At 39.2% G+C, this 19,778-nt stretch overlaps 1 protein-coding gene across 31 annotated transcripts in view; it reads right to left on the minus strand.

The window, feature by feature from the left end:
* Nucleotides 1–19,778, minus strand: part of MYCBP2 (MYC binding protein 2) — a 251,648-nt gene that overhangs the window by 181,066 nt on the left and 50,804 nt on the right. For all 31 annotated transcript variants that reach the window (XM_078390789.1, XM_078390788.1, XM_078390804.1 and 28 more), the window contains exons 10-16: nucleotides 14,996–15,134; nucleotides 14,197–14,273; nucleotides 13,375–13,579; nucleotides 12,630–12,794; nucleotides 12,032–12,190; nucleotides 10,114–10,318; nucleotides 6,621–6,766 (exon numbers count right to left, since the gene is read on the minus strand). In XM_078390789.1, the coding sequence (XP_078246915.1) occupies nucleotides 6,621–6,766; nucleotides 10,114–10,318; nucleotides 12,032–12,190; nucleotides 12,630–12,794; nucleotides 13,375–13,579; nucleotides 14,197–14,273; nucleotides 14,996–15,134 (1,096 nt within the window). The remainder of the gene's footprint in view (nucleotides 1–6,620; nucleotides 6,767–10,113; nucleotides 10,319–12,031; nucleotides 12,191–12,629; nucleotides 12,795–13,374; nucleotides 13,580–14,196; nucleotides 14,274–14,995; nucleotides 15,135–19,778) is intronic.

A 19,778-nucleotide genomic window follows, 5' to 3' on the forward strand; every position in this document is an offset into this window, starting at 1 on the left:
GATTGGTCCTGCATGAACATGTCAGCGTGATAGGACCCTCCTGAGGAAAATTACTCAGGTCTACCTGACAGGTTGGGTTGACTCCTATGAGTCCTTTCCCTATGAGGCTACACTGGCGCCAGCGGCTGAGGTGGGACCACAGGCTGTGTGAACAAGTCAATTGATAAATGAGGGCTGTTTTGTGCCAAATTATTAACCACCAAAAAGGTGTTAGCCCAGTCAGCCATATCACTGATTAGTGGGGCTGGCAGTGGGAGCTATAGGCCCCCCTTTTTTTCTAAAGGCAAAGCTAGGCTGCCAAATGTTGCCAGAAAGCTCTGGCTTTGGTACCCATCTGCCTCCGGAAATAGCAGCTGTGTGAACAAGCCCATTAATAAATGAGGGCTGTTTTATGTCAAACCACCAAAAAAGGTGTTACCCCAGTCAGGAATATCACTGACAGGTGGGGCTGGCAGTGGGAGCTGCAAGGGGCCCTTTCTTTCCTCAAAGGCAAAGCCAAGGCTTACGATATGTTGCCAGAACATCTTCAGCCATGGCACCCGGCTCTCTCCAGTTAGTAGCTGTATGAACGAGCCCATGAAGGAGGGCTGTTCCACCTCAACCTCCACAGAGACTTTTACCCCTGTCAGGAGAATCACTGACAAGCGGGGACAGCGACAGGAGCTGCAGGGGGCCCTTTCTTATTCCAAGGGCAAAGCTAGGGCTACCGTATGTTGCCGGGATATCTCCGACTACAGCGCCCAGCTCTCTGCAGACTTAGCTCAGATGCTGTCCTCTTCTTTTTTGACATGAAGAGGAAGAATGCAAAGAGGTGGATAGCTGTTGGTCTTGAGCCTGTGGGTTGCCTTGTTAAGAAGGTAAAAGAGACCTTATTTCTTTAAGAGAAAAGCCCTGAGGGCTCCAAAACCTGCTTTGTAAAGGCTTTGTAAACTTTTTACAAAGAGTACCAAACACGGGCTGGTGCTCTTCCTGCAGGCAGAAGAAACAAGTTGTTACAGAAGAAAGAACAAGGGGAGGTCAAAGAAAGAAAAGATAAAGATAGAACAGGTTTTTTTACTTGCAAAGTTCTGAATGAAGCTGCTGCTACAGCGGCGTTAGAAAAAAAGAACTGAGGCACTGGGTGCCCGGGACAGAGTTATATAGCCAATGTAGGGGAAGTCCCAGCATTAAGTGCTTAAACCTGTGAAAGTTTCTGAGACTGCTCTGATGGAACACAGATTAACCCATTACAGTCAACCCTCAACTTACAAACGGCCCTAGTTACAAACATTTCGACTTACAAACCACTCTGATAGAAAAATATTGACTCGACTTGCAAACTTAGATTTGAGTTACGAACCGAAAAAACACATGGGAGGTGGAGAAAGCGCTAAATTTGAACTTTCAGTTAACTTGGCCAGTGAAGAGGGTGCCTGTCTGCTTCCTCGCTCTTCCCAGCGTTTTGAGAGTGGATTTGGAGACAGTCTTCAGACTGCCTGGTATTGCCTGGTACAGTGCTGTACGGACTGTATTTTTATTTTTTGGCTTTTAATATTTTTTTTATTTTTTTTATTTTTAAAAGGTGTTCCCTCCCTCCTTTGCTGTCCTGTCCCCCTTTTCTCCAAAAGCTGCTTGTATTGTCTTGATTGAAAAGGTGCTTTTCAAGGTGATCTGTTGAAAAGGTGTCTGTTCCTCCTTCCCTCCCTCTTTTCTTTCCTTTTTTTAACCTAAGTCATATTAGTTTAAAAGGAAAAAAAGGAAAAAAAATTCTGCCCCTAGTGGTAGGAACGGATTAACTGGCTTCACATTAGTTCCTATGGGAACTAATGATTTGAGTTACAAACCGCCCGTTGACCTCAGAACCAAAAACAGCTGGAACAGATTAATTGGTTTTCAATGCATTCCTATGGGAAATGCAGATTTGACTTACGAACTTTTCCACTTACAAACGTCCTTCCGGAATGGATTAAGTTTGTAAGTCGAGGGTTGACTATAGTGTGTATTCACAGAGGCCACGAAGGAGAAGCATATATTTCTGGGAATTTTGCTCATAATATTTCTAATATTTTCAGACCATGGATGTAAATCAGCAGATACTGATTCTGCGGATATGAAAGTCCTACTGTTCCTCAGCCTTGAACTGTAAAATAGTTTTAAGAACGTAAGAAGAGCCCTGCTTGATCAGGCCAAGGGCCCATCTAATCCAGCTTCCTGTATCTCACAGTGGCCCCACCAGATGTCTCTGGGAGCACATGAAATGAGATACCTATATCCTGATACCCCTCCCCTGCATCTGGCATTTAGAGGTCCCTTCCTTTTAAGCCTGGAGATTATCAATCCCCATCATGGCTTGTAACCTGCAATGGACTTCTCCTCCAGAAATCTGTCCAATCCCCTTTTAAAGCCATCTAGGCCAAATGCCATCACAACATCCTGTGACAAGGAGTTCCACAGACTAACAACACGCTGGGTAAAGAGATATTTTCTTTTGTCTGTTCTCACTCTCCCAACACTCTATTGGAGTGGATATCCCCTGGTTCTAATACTGTGTGAGAGGGAAAAGAGCTTCTCTGTCCACTTTATTCATCCCCCGCGTAATTTTATACATCTCAATCATGTCTCCCCCCCTCAGGCGCCTTTTCTCTAGACTAAAGAGCCCCAAACGCTGTAGCCTTTCCTCATAAGGGAGGTACCCCAGTTCAGTCATCATTTTTGTCACTCTCTTCTGCACCTTTTCTAGTTTTCAATCCCCTTTTAAATGATACCTAGCATGGAACTGGCCTTCTTCATTGCCATCGCACACTGGGTTGACCTTTTCATCGAGCTGTCCACCAGCACACCAATATTTCTTTTCTGATCCATCATGGACAGCTCAGAACCCATAAGCTGATAACTAAAGTTTTGATTTTTTGCCCCAATGTGCATTTCCTATATTGTACTTTACAATTTTCTATACTGAAACACGTTTGCCATTTTGCCGCCCATTCTCCCAGTTTGGAGAGATCCTTCTGGAGCTTTTCGAAATGTCTTCTGGTCTTCACCACCCAGAAAATTTTATGTCATCTGCAAACTTGGCCACCTCACTGCTTATTCCTATCTCCAGGTCATTTATGAACAAGTTGAAAAACACCGGTCCCAGGACAGATCCTTGGGTTACACCACTATTCACGTCTCTCCATTGTCAAAATTGCCCATTGACACCTACTCTCTGTTTCCTGGTTCTCAACCAATTCTCAGTCCATAAGAGGACATGCCCTCTTACCCCTGACTGTGGAGTTTTCTCAGCAGCCTTTGGTGATGGAGCGTGTCAAACACCTTCTGAAAATCCAGATAGACTACATCCACTGGTTCACCTGCATCCACATGCCATTTGACCTTTTCAAAGAATTCTAAAAAGTCTGTAAGGCAAGAATTGCCCTTACAGAAGCCATGCTGATTTCCCCTCAGCAAGGCTTGTTTTTCTATGTTTTAGAGAATGGGCCTCAAAACATAGGTTCAAAACACAGAAATTATGCTCCCACATTGAAGCCCACTAAGCCATTTCCTCCTTGAAGTATTTGTAAAACATTTCTTAACAAACCCAAACCACTTCATAATCCATATAAAGTATGCCTCAACAATTGCATAGTCAGTTGCTCAATTGTGGTTGATTATTCTCCCTCTGGCTTTCCTCTTATGTAAAAAAATTGCATTTAATCTTCAAAACTATCAGAGATCCAAATCAGACCTATCAAAATGAATAGGAAACTGGCCTTTCAAACACCCAACAGGTGTCAATTCTTTGCCTAGCAATTTTTTAAACCAGGCTTGGGATGTAGTATTTTGTCTGGACTAGATTATACTATTTCATGAATACAGGAATACATTTCCTGCTGTTGTTTTCCTTTAACCTATATAAAACCCCACTATAAATTTAGACCTTGGCAGTAGATTTACTTTAAGGACACCAGACTGGCTTTATTTTGAAAAAGGAGCTAGTACTCGCAGTCCTAAATTAGAGCACTGATTTCCTACTTGTAACGTTCCTTTGCTTTAAAAACCCTCAAAACTCCATTAGGGTACACTGGATCACTTCCACAGCCAAGGCAGTATAAAATGTCATTTGAAACTTGAGACCTATATGCTTAAGCAGGTTGTTGTTCATCACCCACGAACAGATATTATAAGGTTTTGCCCCTAACTTGGGAACAGACACTATTGGTAACTGGCCACATTGGTTCACATATAATGATTTTCTGTCAGGGTTTTTTCCCACTGGACTGCTCAAGAATGCTATCTGTCACTGCTGTTAGCATACATATCTGTAGACTTTGTTCTTCTTGCTACCACAATTACTCTTATTTAAATTTATATTCCACCTTTCCACTAAAATTAGCACTCAAGGTGTATTATATACTTCCTGAAAGCATAAAAACTAGTAACCCTTTTAAACTAAAAAAATCACAAAATGAAGTAAATCAACTGCACCATAAAACCATTAAAATTTGATGATGATGATGATGATGATGATGATGATGATGATGATGATGATAATAATAATAATAATAATAATAATAATAATAATAATAATAATAATACAGTGGAACCTCTACTTACAAACTTAATCCATATTGGAATGGTGTTCGTAAGAAGAAATGTGTGTTAGTAGAAGCACCATTTCCCATGGGAATACATTGAAAACCGATTAATCTGTTCCAGCCGAAGAAAAAAAGCGCACAGACAAAAAAAGAAAATAAACAGAGCAAGTCCCACGCTGGGACTGCCAAAAAACCCCAACCAAAACCCAAATAAATCCAAAAATAAACAACGGAGCACATCCCACACTGGGACTGCCCCCCCCCAAAAAAACCACCAAAAACCAAAACAACACAGAAACATACCCCCCAGCCCAAACCTACCCTCCAAAACCCACCCAGAATAACTTTTTAAAAACAAAAAAGCAGCACCTTACCAGTTCGAAGCCGCCCAACCACTTCCCGGGCTTCCAAAGCACTGGCACCTGGCCGCTTCTCCTTTCTCCTCCTGCATCACTGCCGCAAGTCCCATCCACGGCCTTCAGCGGCGCTGACTCATGAGTAGACCCACACCCTTGTCAGCACTTCCTCCTGAGTAGACCCACCATTGCAGCAGCTCTGGAAGCCCGGGAGGCTAAGTCTCCCTTTTCCTAACCGTTGGGGCAAAAGAGCTACAAAGCAGCCTCTTCGCCACCAACAGTTAGCAAATTTAAATTTCCCGCCCTTTTCCCGTTTGTATGTTGAAGCTCCGGCTGGAGGCAAAAGTTTGTGGCCGGAGCTGTTCGTATCTTGAAATATTTGTACCTAGGGATGTTCATAAGTAGAGGTTCAACTGTAATAATAAACCTTTACTGGCATATAAAATAAACATAGGCTAGTTTGTCAGATTTTTGGATTCACAGGGAGCGTGAAATAAATACATTCATTCAAGGTCAGGACTTTCTCTCCTAACAATTGCCCCAAGAAAAATAGCTACTTGTTTCATAACGTCCACCACCTCCACTGATAACATAAAATGGACCTTGTCCAGATCGGATTTCCCCTCCAGCTCTAATAATATTGAGGTGACATACAATTAAGTAAATATATTGAAACCATTAAAATGTACATTTAGAAACAATACAGCAGAGTAATTTAAACATCATTTGCCAATTTAAAAAATGTGGCTTTGCTCCCTTTCTAAAATTATCAATAGAAACTGATTACAACTCTGAAAGAAGTGTACAGTGCTGCCTTGCTTAGCGATTGCTTCGTTTAATGAAGAATTCACTTAACAATGTGTTTCTTGGAGGAATTTTCTGCATCGTTTAACAATGTTCTCTATGGGGGATTTTCACTTAACAATCTCTGTTTTCGCTCATTTTTAAGTGTCTTAAAATGTTTGAAACTTGTTTTAAATGCTTGGAATCGGTAGTGCACCTTGTGAAACCTATGCAAACTTAATTTGGCTTTGTTCTGAGTCTTCGTTAATTTTTGGTGATTTTTTTGTTTTCCCCATTTAAATCCATTGAACTGTCCCTTCAATGGATTTAAATGGAGAAAACAAAAAAATCACCAAAAATTAACGAAGACTCAGAACAAAGCCAAATTAAGTTTGCATAGGTTTCACAAGGTGCACTACCGATTCCAAGCATTTAAAACAGGTTTCAAACATTTTAAGACACTTAAAAATGAGCGAAAACTGAGGTCGGAAAAGCCATTCAAAAGCATTGGAGCCGGCTTCAGTGCTTTTGAATGGCTTTCCCTTGGGGGAAACATTGTTTCACTTAGCGATGTTTCCTATGGGGATTTTCGCTTAAGGACGGTAATCCGTTCCCATTCGAACGGATTAACTGGTTTTCAATGCATTCCTATGGGAAATGGTGTTTCGCTTAACAATGTTTTCCCATAGCGATGGTTTTTTGGAACCAATTAACATCGTTAAGCGTGGCACCACTCTACTCCACAGTTCAGCAGCCACATAGGATAACAAATAACACAGAAGACTAAATATAGTTCATGATTGCAACTCTGAATACCTTAGAGTTATTTTCTCATGTAGCTAGCTGGTAATTCTAAAATGTTTGGATTTTTTTTTTTGAAAGACTAACAAGAAATCTTCCATTATTTCGATTTTTAGATTCTTACCGAGGAGAAGATCCAATGGTATCATTTCTTTTACAGCATCAAGGATTCCTCTTTGTCTCGCTTCCTGACCGTCCAGTTCTCTAGCACAAGCTTTGCAACAGCCACATACAGCACAACCAGACTCACCAGAACCACAGCCACATATTCTAGAGAAAGCAAAGATATTTGATTACAAATAATCCCTATTAACACAGGGACAGTGTTGGGAATCTGTTTCCTCAGGACTTCACCTAATCCCCTATTTTATTTAACATTTATATAAAGCCAGTGGCAAAGGTCATTCAGAGGTTTTGAGTGAAATACCAACAACGTGCTGATGACACACATCCCTATTGCTCCTTGTCCTCCAATACTGATGGAGGAGTCAATATCTCTGAATGTTGCCTGACCTTGATAATGGGCTGGATGAGTGAGAACAAACTGAAACTGCATCCTCTCAAGGCAGAGGTGCTGCTGGTCAATTGAAACTCAGATTTGAGAACTGGAGGTTAATCTGTTCTAGGAAGGGTTATGCTCCCTCTGACAGGTCAGTTTCATAGTTTGGGAGTGCGCCTTGACTCTGTATTGCTGCTGGATTCCCAAGCGGTAGTGGTGACAAGCAGTGCCTTTGCACAACTCTGACCAGTGTGCCAAATATTATTTTCCTGAGTCAATCTGTTTCAGCAACTGTCACCCAAACCTTGGCCACTCCAAAGCACTCTACATAGTGCCACCCTTGAAGTAGGTCTGAAATCTTTACATGTAGGTCATGAAGCCAATACATTGATAATGCATGCAAAATATTGTGAATATATGACCCTGATACAGCACTGATTGACAAGTTTTGGTCTTAACTTTTAAAATGTTAAATGGCCTGAGGCGTGTCTATCTAAGGGTGTCTATCTTTTTGTGACCCCATTTGAAGTTTAAGATCTTCAGGACAGGACCTTCTTAAAAATATCAAGATAGGCCTACCTAGAAGCACACAGGAGAGGGTCTTCTCCTCTGTGTGCTCCCAGATGACAGAATGTACCTCCTTTCCAAGTTGCAATTTTTCCCACTGTGATTGATTTTAAAAAGGGAATAAAAACACATCTTTTTAGATATATGATACCTAATATCTGTTGTGTTGTTTTAATCGTATCCTTTGCTGATTTTAATTTATTTTTAGATATATTTATTTAATTTTAATTATTTTACAATGGGTTTGAATCTATAATTTTAGCTAATTTTGGCTTTATCTGTTTTATTCATTTAAAAAGTTAGTAAGCTGCACTGAGCACTAACTTGCAGTAGAAAAGCAGGGTATAAATACATTAAACAAATAATAAGTAAGTAAACATGATTGTTATCCCCATCTTAGGAGCCTTTCTGGCTAATTGGGAGTATCAAAATCTGAATGAATGAATGAACGAATGAGTTATTTATTTATTGCATTTATACCCCGCCTATCTAGTTGAACGACCACTCTAGGCAGCTACCAACATATATAAACACATATAAAATATAACAAAAATTTTAAACATCAATAGGCAAGTTATTCAAGATGAAAAAAGGGAAAAAAGAAATCAAGCATTAACTGGAGAGAAGGCCTGCATAAACATTCAAGTTTTCAGTTGGTTTTTAAAGATGCCCAGTGAAGGGGCTGCACAAATCTCGGCTACCGCCGAGAAGGCCCAGTTTCATGTTTTTTTCCTTCCGGGACTCCCTCGGCTTCAGGCTCCTTAGCCTCACCTCCTGACTCAATTGGGTGATACAAGTAGATTTTGGTGGGAGTAGGCGTTCCGCCAAGTATCAAGGCCCTAAGCCGTTTAGGGCTTTATACGTAAGCATTAAAACTTTGAAGTCAATGCGGAACCGAATGGGCAGCCAATGCAAAGCGGCCAGAGTGGAAGAGATATGCTGATATTTCCTCACACCACTAAAGAGTCTGGCCGCCGTGTTCTGCACCACGGAGTTTCCGCATCAACCTCAAAGGTAGCCCCATGTAGAGCACATTACAGTGGTCTAATTTCAAGATTACAAGCGCATGTACCAAGGTGTTGAGTGCCCCAACATCAAGATAGGGACGCAGTTGGGCTGTCCACTGAAGATTAAAAAAGGCGGTACTGACCACCAACGCCACCTGAGTTTCCATGGTGAGCGCTGGGTCCAGATGGATCCCCAAGCTGCGAACGCCACTCTTTGCGCTAAGAGTCACTCCCCCTAATGAGAGAGAGTTTCCCAGACTGCTCACGGTGGAAACATGATAAACATCTAGAATTTTTTACAGATCAAAATACAGTGGTGCCTCGCTTAGCGAGCGCACCGTAGAACAACGAATCCGCATAGCGAGGACAGTTTTCCGATCGCAAATGCGATCGCAAAGCGATGGCCTCTATGGCCGAAAATCGCATAGCGAAGGTTGGTAAGCGTTTTGCTTACCGACCTTCGCTTTGCGACCCGCGGATCAGCTGTTCGGCGGCTCCAAAATGGCCACCGGAAGCCCCAAAATGGCCGCACACATTTTCACGCCCTCGCTAAGCGAGGGGAGGGCGCGAAAATGGCTGCCGGCCATAGGGAAACATCGCATAACGGTGAGTTTTCGGCCCATTTGAAACGGATTAAAGGATGTTTAATGCGTTCCAATGGGTTTTCTTGATCCGTTGAGCGATGTTTCCCATAGCGAGGGTTAATCCGGAATGGATTAACCTCGCTATGCGGGGCACCACTGTACTGTATTACCAACTGAGGTATGCCAGGCTCCTTCCTTCCTTATGTTCAGGAAATTAGTAAAAATGGAATTATTCAAAACTGTCTTCAACGACTGGTTCTCCAAGATGATGTATTTTTTTTCTTTCTTTTTTGTATGAATTTTAGACTTTATACTTGTGTATCACCATATTGTTTGAATGTATGTTATTACGTGGGAGTCTTGTACAGTTTTAAGTTTGAACCTGTAAATTGCCCACAATAGTGCTTCCACTAAGGGGGTGATGCATAAATAAATAAATAAATAAATAAATAAATAAATAAATAAATAAATAAATAAATAAATAAATAAATAAATTTTTAAACACAGTTGCAAAAAAACTGAGATATATCTTTGAATCCAGATGTCTATCTCACTTAGTACAGCAAGATCTAGAGGGGCTTGAGTGGGGAGTGCATAACAAAATGGCAAGTGTTTACCTATTCCCCTTCGAAGTAGGAGTCTTCTTCCTGTACAAGATTTGAAAAGGAAACTGAAAAGAAAAGCCTTTTCCTGGCTCCTTAGGAGTAAACCCAAAATGCACAATGTGGCCTATTCCCAAGTATCTGTGTATAGGACTGCAGGTTTGTCAAGTCGATATAATTTACTGACACCAGTTCTGACAGCTTACTCCAACAGTTCTATTACTTACAATCCATTGCACCATGCTGTGAAAATAAATACAGATACTTCCTGTATAAATGTTGTAGTGACTACTTCAAAGAGGTCAATGGTGTACCTAAAGCATTAATATTCAGCTACTTATTTTACATTTTTACTTACCCTCCAGGTACCCTGTCAGGTCGGCCACTGCTAACACAACTTGCTCCATAACCTGTGCAGTCCCCACAAACAGTGCATACCATACACTGTTCCAGCTTCCATTTGTGCATGCCTGGCGGACACATCATAGATTTTTCATCCTTCTCATCTAGCTCTTCTTCTAAATCTTCATCCATTGCTGTTGCCATATTCTCAACACCAAAACCTACACAAGATAGAAAATTACCTGTATCCAATTTCATAATGAAAGACATCAGTATAGAACACTTTGTAGCAATACAGAAATTACACAGTGTACCTAAATTTGGAAAATCTCTTTTCAGTCACAACTAAAGCACAGTTTGATATGTGCAATCTTGGACAACTACGACTGGATTCTAACCCCCTAAATTCATACAAAATTGACATTTATTACTTGATCAAAATTGTTTTTTTAAGATTTCATTTCCTAATCTCACAGGCCAAAGGAAAAAAGGGAATGAGCAGTGTGTATTTCAATTTACCTACCCCTTGATCTGAACGACATCAACAAATGTTGACTACATACCTAAAAGGATTTTCAAATTTCTTAGACTTGCTAAATACTAAATTCAGTTAGGCTGCAATCATAAACACATTTACAGATTAAGCCTCACAAGATGAGATAAATTCCTTCTGAGTAAACATGTAAAGAATTGAGCTATCAGAGGCTCTCTTACTGAAATACTACTTTAAAACTGACTTGCAAAAGTATAGCAACAGTCCTTAAAACTGTTCTGTAAAAAAACAGGGGGAAGGCCTAGTATTCTAGGGAAGATCTGGATGACGTAGCAATACATAAATGTCATTATACATTCATTCATTCATTCATTGCATTTCTATTTCATGTTTCTTGCAATGTGTTAAAGGCAGTATACGTGACTCTCTAGCCTGTGAAGCAGGTCAGGGTAACAAAAAGTGACCACCCCAAAATGTCCAGTGAAATGTATGGCTCACGGGACACAAATTTGCATTTCCAGAATTCTAATCCAATGCTCTAGGCCAGTGGCATTACAATACAGCAGTGTAAAGAAGTCACAAGAATCCAACATCTTCCCTTTCTTGTCCTGTATTCTCCAGAAATTCTGAATGAGTTAAAGCTGCACCTTCCACCAAGTGCCCTCTCTATGCTCTCTTCTGAAGGCACCTAGCATAGCCAACAGGTGCTTCCAAAATCATTAAAAGAAAGCAACTGTTCCAATGGATGTGTAAAACGCCATGTTATTCTCCTTACTATAATCGCCATTCTCTCACTCACAAGGACACAGCTTCGTTCTGTAATTATTAGTTATTTTTTAAACATTCTAAAATGTTACACATGATGACCTCAGAAGGCAAACTATTTTGGTGAAACAGTTAACTAAATATGTTAACTAAAAGCGTCAATTTAACAAAAACAGGTGTATTGTGGGAAGAAAGGAAGAAAAAAATGAAACAGAAGGTGTGTTCAGAAGCCAAAAAGATCCTAGTATAATTAAACTGAGAGCCGCAAACAGCCAGAGGGGTGGCAAGTAACAATGTAAACTAGTCACTCCCAAGAACCATAACAAATGAACCGCGAAAAACTGAATTTTGGAAACAAGAACTCGGAGTTTGCAAATGCTCAGCATGTACAGCAATGCACCCAGGCTGTTGATGATGGAAGGCATGAAATCAAGATTTGGTTCTACTGCAGCAGAATGGAAAATAAACTGCTGTTTGAAAAATACAATAACAGCCTCAATGACACATGATAACAGCCTCAATGAGACATGAAAATCTGAAATGTTGAATGGAAAAACTATGAAGAAGCACTCAAAAGTTAGCTGGTACAAAGGGCAACATGGGCCAAATACTTCTTGAAACAGGTGTGCCACAACATAGAAAACCTTGGGAACAATAGAACTCAAGAGCCACTGACCTTTTCCTCCCTGACTCATGGAGCCAGTGTCTCGTCCACACTGCCCTTTGTTATTCACCCCAAATGTCCAAACCTCTCCATTCTTCATTAGTACACAGGTATGAGCTTTGCCCATGGCTACTTGAGTTGCAAAATGGCCTTTCAAATCTGTTACTAAGCCTGTAAAATGAACATACAGCTGAGTGGCAAACATCTGCTTTCTGTTTTAAAGATATACAGCATAGTGCCATGAAAGATATGCATATATTGGATAAGAAAGATTAGAGACTGTAAGCATCAAAGCAATAGTAAGATAGTACAAGTAAATATGCAGCAAAGTTTGTGACATTTTGGTTAGTCTTAAACCTACTCTGTTATGACTACAAGTTTTTTTAATGGGCCAGCACTATTACCTATAATTTCCAATTAATACTGAGAGGCAATTGCACACAACAGCACAAATGCCTGCACTACAACAGTAAGACAATAATACATCTGAATGTCTGCTCCACTAAAATTTATTAATGACCAGTTACATAAGAATCCACACATGGTATAAAGAATTCTTTATCAAATCAACTATATTGTTTGATTTCAGAAATTCAAAGGATTAGCTTACTTGTGCTGTCAGAGTAAATTGCATCTTTTCCAAACATGTACAGTTCTCCATCTTTTGAAATGACAGAACTACTCCCATTATTGCACGCAGTATACACCACAATCTTGCCTTCCATTTTGATAATTTTTTTGGGCTTATAAGGCTTAGACTGCCTCCTGCTTTTAGCTTAAAAAGAAAAAGAAAAAGAAAATGTAGCTTTAAAACTGAGATGATAACTCTATTTAGGAAATGTACTTGAGCATTAGGACCGTTCAAATATAGAAAAAAAGTGACTGATTTCTATTTTAGATATTGCAGAAGAATTAAAGCTGCAATAAAACAAAGAGCAACAAGAAAATAGATAACAGATATTCATTATCCTTATTTTATATTCCTACATATTTAAATTCAAAATTAGGTGTGCTTCTAATATTGCTGATAAGAATAAAGCATATGAACATATTTTGTCCATACTGGTACGAGTAGGATAACATGACTGTATGTTTGACTGTGTGTTATTGTATTATTAGACTATAAAGGTCCACCTAATATTAGACAGTTGATTTATAAATGAATTATATTACATTTTGAAATTATAAATCAAAATACTGTTACCACAAAAAAAGGGGTAGTGGTAAACCTTGCACAAAGAACAAGATCACCAGTTGGTATCTCCATTTCGTTCAAGGTTATAGAATGTGTCTCTAATTTTAGTTCACCACAGACATCACAAACATATAACCATCACAAAAGTAGCCAAACATACTTGATTCCCCATCTTCCCCTTTACTTGCTGAGCCTGTGAAAAACACACTTCCATCTTCGGCAACAAGTAAGGCATGTGAGCCATCATGCCCAACTGAGAACTGAACAATCTTTGGAGATTTGGTGATTGGCAGTTCTACCCACTTCCCTGCTGAAGGACCACCTTGTTTGATTCCAAGGCTCTGATATTTACCAGTGTAATAAATCTGTGGTGAGGAAAGGAAACAGGAAAGACTTGGGATAAATATAATACAGATGCAAAACAATTAGCATTAAAATTATCTCAATACAACCATAAGCAGATGCTTTGATTTTAAGTTAAATTTAAAATTTTAAACATGCAATAAACAATTAGGAAAGCATTGAGCTACATTTATTTGATACCTAAGTGGCTCTCTCGTACCTAGTCAAATGTTAAACCTACAGAAAGAATTTCACAAAATGAAAGCAATCAGAGAACAGAGAATCACAGGGTTGCAATCCACACTCAGATACATGTACCTTTGCCTAGCATTTTCTTTTTTTCATAAATAGCTCTGGAAGCAACAGTCTGCAGCAGAAGACTCTGGTGGGCTGTGTCTTCATTTCTTACATTTATACCTTTTTATCATGTATAAAAAGCCCCCTCCACTCTGGCAATCTTCCTTTACAGACTGAAGCTTCTGCAGCTGAATTCTGTATAAGAAAATGTCTAAGAAAAATTAAACAAAATCGTCCGACACAGTGAAATTATTCTCAGATTCCAAACAGCATGACTGTAAAGTCAAAAGGACTTTTTCCTACTGCAAAAGTCTGTTATTGGTTAGAAGAATGTTTCCAATACCTTTCCACTAGCTGTTTTCATAAGTGCAAATTCTCTTCCTGCACCAAGAACAGCTGACTCCTCATCAAACCCTGTACCTGGGAACACAATGTTGGATTAGCCATCAATGTTCTCCAAAACAGAAGTGGTTTCAATGTCAAGTACAAACACAGCACAGATGAAATCAATTCAAATGCACAATGTCTTGCAAAAAATTAAGTGCCTTGCAGTTTCAAATTAAAATTACAAGAATAACTATAGGGCTAGGAGGCCAGGGTTCCTGTATGCTTAATACTTGTGTAGAAGAGGACATTTGTGCAAGTGTAGATTACATTAAAAGCTGGACTTGCTGAAATTTCCTTCTATAAACACTTATTAAAGGTACAGGAAACCTATGTCCCTTTCATCTGGGCATACCTTAACAAGGGCAGAAAAAGTGAAAGCTCAAGATGTACTCTTCTAGCATTGTTATTTAAATAAATGCACCTATAATCACTAGAATATTGAACTGGAACAGACAGATGATTAGCTGTTAAAATAGTAATTCATTGGATATAGAAATTGATTGTGTAAATGGGAAATCTGCTATCTGCCCATAGACAGCAAATATGAATGAATGCGAAAATGTGTACCATGCAAATTCTATCCCCCCCCTCCAAAAAAAAAATCTGGCCTCTGCTGCCATCTGTTTAAGTTCTTTTTATTCTGGGATGTTTCTTTGTGATGAATGCTATGAATATTTTTCATGCTGTTTTCTATTACGTTAAATTTTCTATGATTTTCTAAAACTGGAATGAACAATAGACAAGTGTTTTCTTACTGATAATGTGCAAGTCTTTCTCCAGATCAAATAATGAAATACCGCAAGCATGTAAGCATTTTCTGGCAAGCTTAAGTTGCAGTTCTTGCTGCAGCACTGGTTCAGTGCTTGTTGCAAATATTCGAACCACAAAGCCATCCTGAAACATATAAAATGGCAGTTTCAACAACTTTAAATATTTGCTGATATCAAAGGTACTGGCAATCCTACTCAAACTGTACTGAATTCTGAATGCTCAACAACCTTCCAAAACATCTTATTACATTAGACATTATCAGGGCAAGATAATGAATGATACAGTTGCCTAGAAATATAAACACAAGCAGAATAACACACCGCTGAAATATTAGAACATAACCTGAAGCATTTTCATATTATTTCATATTCTCTCCTGAAGGCATAAAGTTTAACTCAAGAAAGACATAATGCTTGAAGTTCATAAACCCTGTGCATATATCCACAAATCCAATATAACATGTTAAGTATTGTCAAATATTTGAATACTAGGCAAAGGAGCAATTGAAGAATCCTGGAAAACATCAGTAGTTTTTCTACCATCTCAAAACATGAAATGACAAAATACTCTCAGTTCTTTAAGAAGCAATTATATTTGGTATCTCAGTGTTCAACAAATTAATAACTGTGAGTTTCTTGCAGCATATTCTAAGGACCAAAACAAGTAAAAAAGCATGTTAGCTTATTTGTTAGTAAAATGAGGAATCCCACTTTTATTTTATTCTCTACAATGTTTCATTTCTAACACATGACTTTTGAATCCAGCAGAAAACTATACATAATTTTTTAACACTACATGCTTTTCACATACCTTCCCAAACCAACCGTCGCTCTGTAAGCAAGTACATTATTATTATTAAGGATTTCAGTGAAACTACTGGACTTCTTTTGTCATTTTTGATGTGAAAAATGTTTCTAAGGAGCAAACTACAACTGATGTAAGAAATCAATTTTCAAATCTTCTGATATGGACAGGTGATTTACTTGTAGGTGTAGCTCTTTAAATGGTTATCTTCAAATTCACACATAAGGGTGTTTCTGCACCTGCGCAAAACCCACTGGAATATTCTAGAACTTAAAGAGAACCATTAGGAGAAGGGGTGGCGCAATGGCGGCGAGAACAGGGGAATCCTAGAGCTCTGGGAACCTCTGTGCTTACTCCGAGTCAGCAGACCCCCCCCCCAGGTAACGGGGGGCAAGTTTTCCAAAAAAGAGTGGGCTTGCAGCAAGTAGAACTTGGAACCTCCAAATTTCAGACAGCGGTTTGTCTTTGGAAGAGTTTCCTTCCTATCGAGCAACTGACTTGAATGAGGCACCATAACGGTCAGTAAGCTGCCAGGAGTGGGGAGGCATGAAGATTTATGTCTGATTGCATGAACAGGGACTAACTGACCCTAACACAGCCTCAGCAAGTATAAATTAAACTTAAGAGGCTGATTTTAAAGAAGACAGTGTAATTCTCTGCGACAGAAAACGTTTCTGTACATGAGATTCATATCCAGGAACCAGAGAGTACGCTGCCCAACTCAACAATGGAGAACTACGTTAAGAACGCTTTACAGTAGCTCAAAATGAACATTGGTAATTACATGACGGCCCAGATCTCTGAAGTTAAGGCGTTGTTCTCAGGATGGAACGGAAAAGAAAAGGATCTGTAGATACCAGACCAGCCTATCGAAGCAGAGGCAGCACCAGAGAGAATGACTTTATCTGTTGTTAGGAAGGAGGGTAAAACCCCCAAAAAAGAGGCCAGAATAATGAATTTGTATGGTGAGAAGGAGGGTCAGGTGGATGAATGAGGGATGCATATAAAGGAGAAGATTACTCCAAAAATAGACATTAATTTGATGGGAGAACACTCAAAGCAAGGAAGTGGAAAGGCAAAGCTGGAAGGGCAACAAAATGTTGATTACAAACTACATACTGATTGGCTTCAAAGGCAGAATATGATTGATAGAGGGATAAATGTAGTAAATCGGAGAGAAAATGGCTTAAAGAGATTTTAGAGATGGCACTTCAAAACTGGTAAAAAGGATGCAAGAAATTAATTCTAGGTCTATAATGCTATAAGCAATTTGGGATCCCTGGTCTATACATGGAGCTGAGAAATATAATAAAAAATTGGAAAGTTACTTGCTGAATGATTTAAATGGTTGATAAGTGCATATAACTTTTAAATTAGAATACTCATGTTGAATATAATTGTTAGTTGTTGACAAGACAGATATAAAGACATTAAGTAATATATGAATCATAATATGACTATGTAGTTAAGGTTTTATATATAGATATCTTTTTTCTTTTTAAAATATTGATTTTTGTTGATTTGTAAGCACTATTTTGACACATAATTGGATATAATAAGGATGCTGGGATACAATTATACTATGATATAGTGTTAGTAATTGTTGACTTTCACATTTATGGATAATAGATAAGCACATAAAAATCTTAAACTAGAATGTCTTGTGTTAAATGTAACAATAGAATTGTTTGAATGTAAGATCAATATAGGTCTAAATTTATATTTTAGATAATGTTTGTATTTTAATCATTATAAATTTAGGAAGTCACGTTTTGATCTTAATAATGGTCTAAATATGTTAGTAGGGTAATATGGTTTATGTAGTCAGAATTATGTACTAGATGGATATATAGAAATTACCTCCCTGCATGTATGTTTTTGTTTGTCTTGTATGTTTGTGTTATAATAAAAGAAAAAAGGGGGAAAAAGAGAACCATTGGAATAGCCCCCTCTACGGCACATGTCCCGGTGCCTAGTGGTTATCCCTCAGTTCCATCTATCCACCACTGTACGAGAAACAATGAAGCATGGTGGACAGAGAGGAGGATGAGTGGGTTATCTGAATTCACATATAACCCCTCAAAGAACTACAATTACAGGTGAGCAACCTGTCCTCTTTCTTTGTGGCGTCTGTGAATCACACATGTGGATGACTCTCAAGCTGATAGGATGTCAAAACAACAAAGATGAAATTGCTCTCCCCCAAATGCAGCATCAGGTTTCGCCTTGATATCCAATCTGTAAATGTTTGATGAACTTTGAGGGTTGAGACCATGTTGCAGGTTTGCAAATGTCTTTTAGCTGGATCTCTTTAAGAACTCTTAAGGCAGCAACAGCTATAGTAGAATGTTCTTTTAGAGATTCAGGGAGTGGTCTCTTTAGCTAGTAGGAAAGCTTGATTGTATTTACTACCCACTTAGATAGATGTTGGGGTATAATTTGAGCCTCTATCCTGGAGTGCTGATATCTAACAAACAGTCTGTTAGTTTTCAAGAGGTGCTTTAGTACTTGAAGAATAGGATGCTAGGGCTCAACCAACATCCAACATGTGAAGTGCCTTTTCCAGCTCTGTAGCAGGGGAAGGAAAGAAGGCTGGGAGCAAAGAGGTTCGCTGAGGTGAAAATCAGAAACCACTTTGGACCAGAAAGTCATATCAGGAAAAATGGTAACTTTAGCCCTGTTGAATGGCAAGAAGTCATGCAAGGGCACACAATTCACTTGCTTATTGTGCTGATGTAATACATATGTAGTCTTGGGTCTACTGTAGCTATTAGTTCAAAGAGTGTTTCATTAGTTGATTAGAAACCAGTGAAAACAACCACTGTTGAGGTGGAGCCCATATGTCTGGGAAGACATGAAAACTCTAGAGAAGCTTTTTCAGAGTCAGGTTCTTGAAATACTGAGATGCTTTGGAGCCAGGGGACACTTTTCTCACTATAGCAGACAGACATATCATTATGGAGGAATTGGACAGACCACTCTTCTAAAGGTGTTAACAGAAAATGTAGCATCATATGCAATGAAGGTGGAAGATCAGATTTTCCTACTGAAAGGGTGAAAGAAGAAAACCTTGTCCATTTGTATATATAACTCTGTGTAGTGGAAGGTTTCCTAGATTTATGCATGATCCTTACTAACGCTGAAGAATACATACTGTCAGCCTCAGCCTGGCTAAATCTGGATGGTGAATTGTCCTTCTGTTCTGAGGGTAAGGGAACACTGGCGGTTGGAGAATGCCCTCATGCCGTATGTTTTAATGTCACAAAGCAGGTTTGGTGTGACAACCATGCAGCTATCAGAACAGTGTTGGACCTCTCTTGTTGAAGCTACACTACTACCATGTATAGCAGGGGTATTGATGGAGAGGTAGAAATCTATTTCAACCACCAAACCACAAAAACATCCGTAGCAAACAGTGACCCCAACCGCCTCAAGAGCAATCACTCTGATTCTGAGTGGCAAAGTTAACCTCACCAACTGCAGATTTTTCTGAAGAAGTCTAAGGCTATTTTGTTATCCTGAGCCACCGCTCTAGCAGAATGTTCTTAAGTTGTCTGTTATTTGCTTCTCTCCTGGCACACAGATAACCATCAGGAAGATGTGACACATGAGACACCATTCTCAGAAGTGGACTGTGATGAGCAAAAGAGACATCGAGTGTCTTCTGCCATGTCTGTATGTATAGTACATCATAGTGATGTTGTCACTGGCCACTTGGACTACTTTTCCTTAAATCAGAACCAAAAGTCTTGAAGCCTTCATTATTGTAAGCACTACTATTTTATTTATGTGCATCCATCTTTCTTTGTTGGACCACCAGGCTATAGACGTGCCAATTCATGTAGTGGGTGACTCAACCTGTGAGTCTTGCATCAGTTATTACCTGAACCTTGGGCATGAGATGTTTGAATGAACTTTCCATAGTTAAATTGGGTACTTTGCCCGACCACCAGAGTTCTAGTC

This window comes from Pogona vitticeps, chromosome 3 (genome assembly GCF_051106095.1).
Source record: "Pogona vitticeps strain Pit_001003342236 chromosome 3, PviZW2.1, whole genome shotgun sequence".
Lineage (NCBI taxonomy): Eukaryota > Metazoa > Chordata > Lepidosauria > Squamata > Agamidae > Pogona > Pogona vitticeps.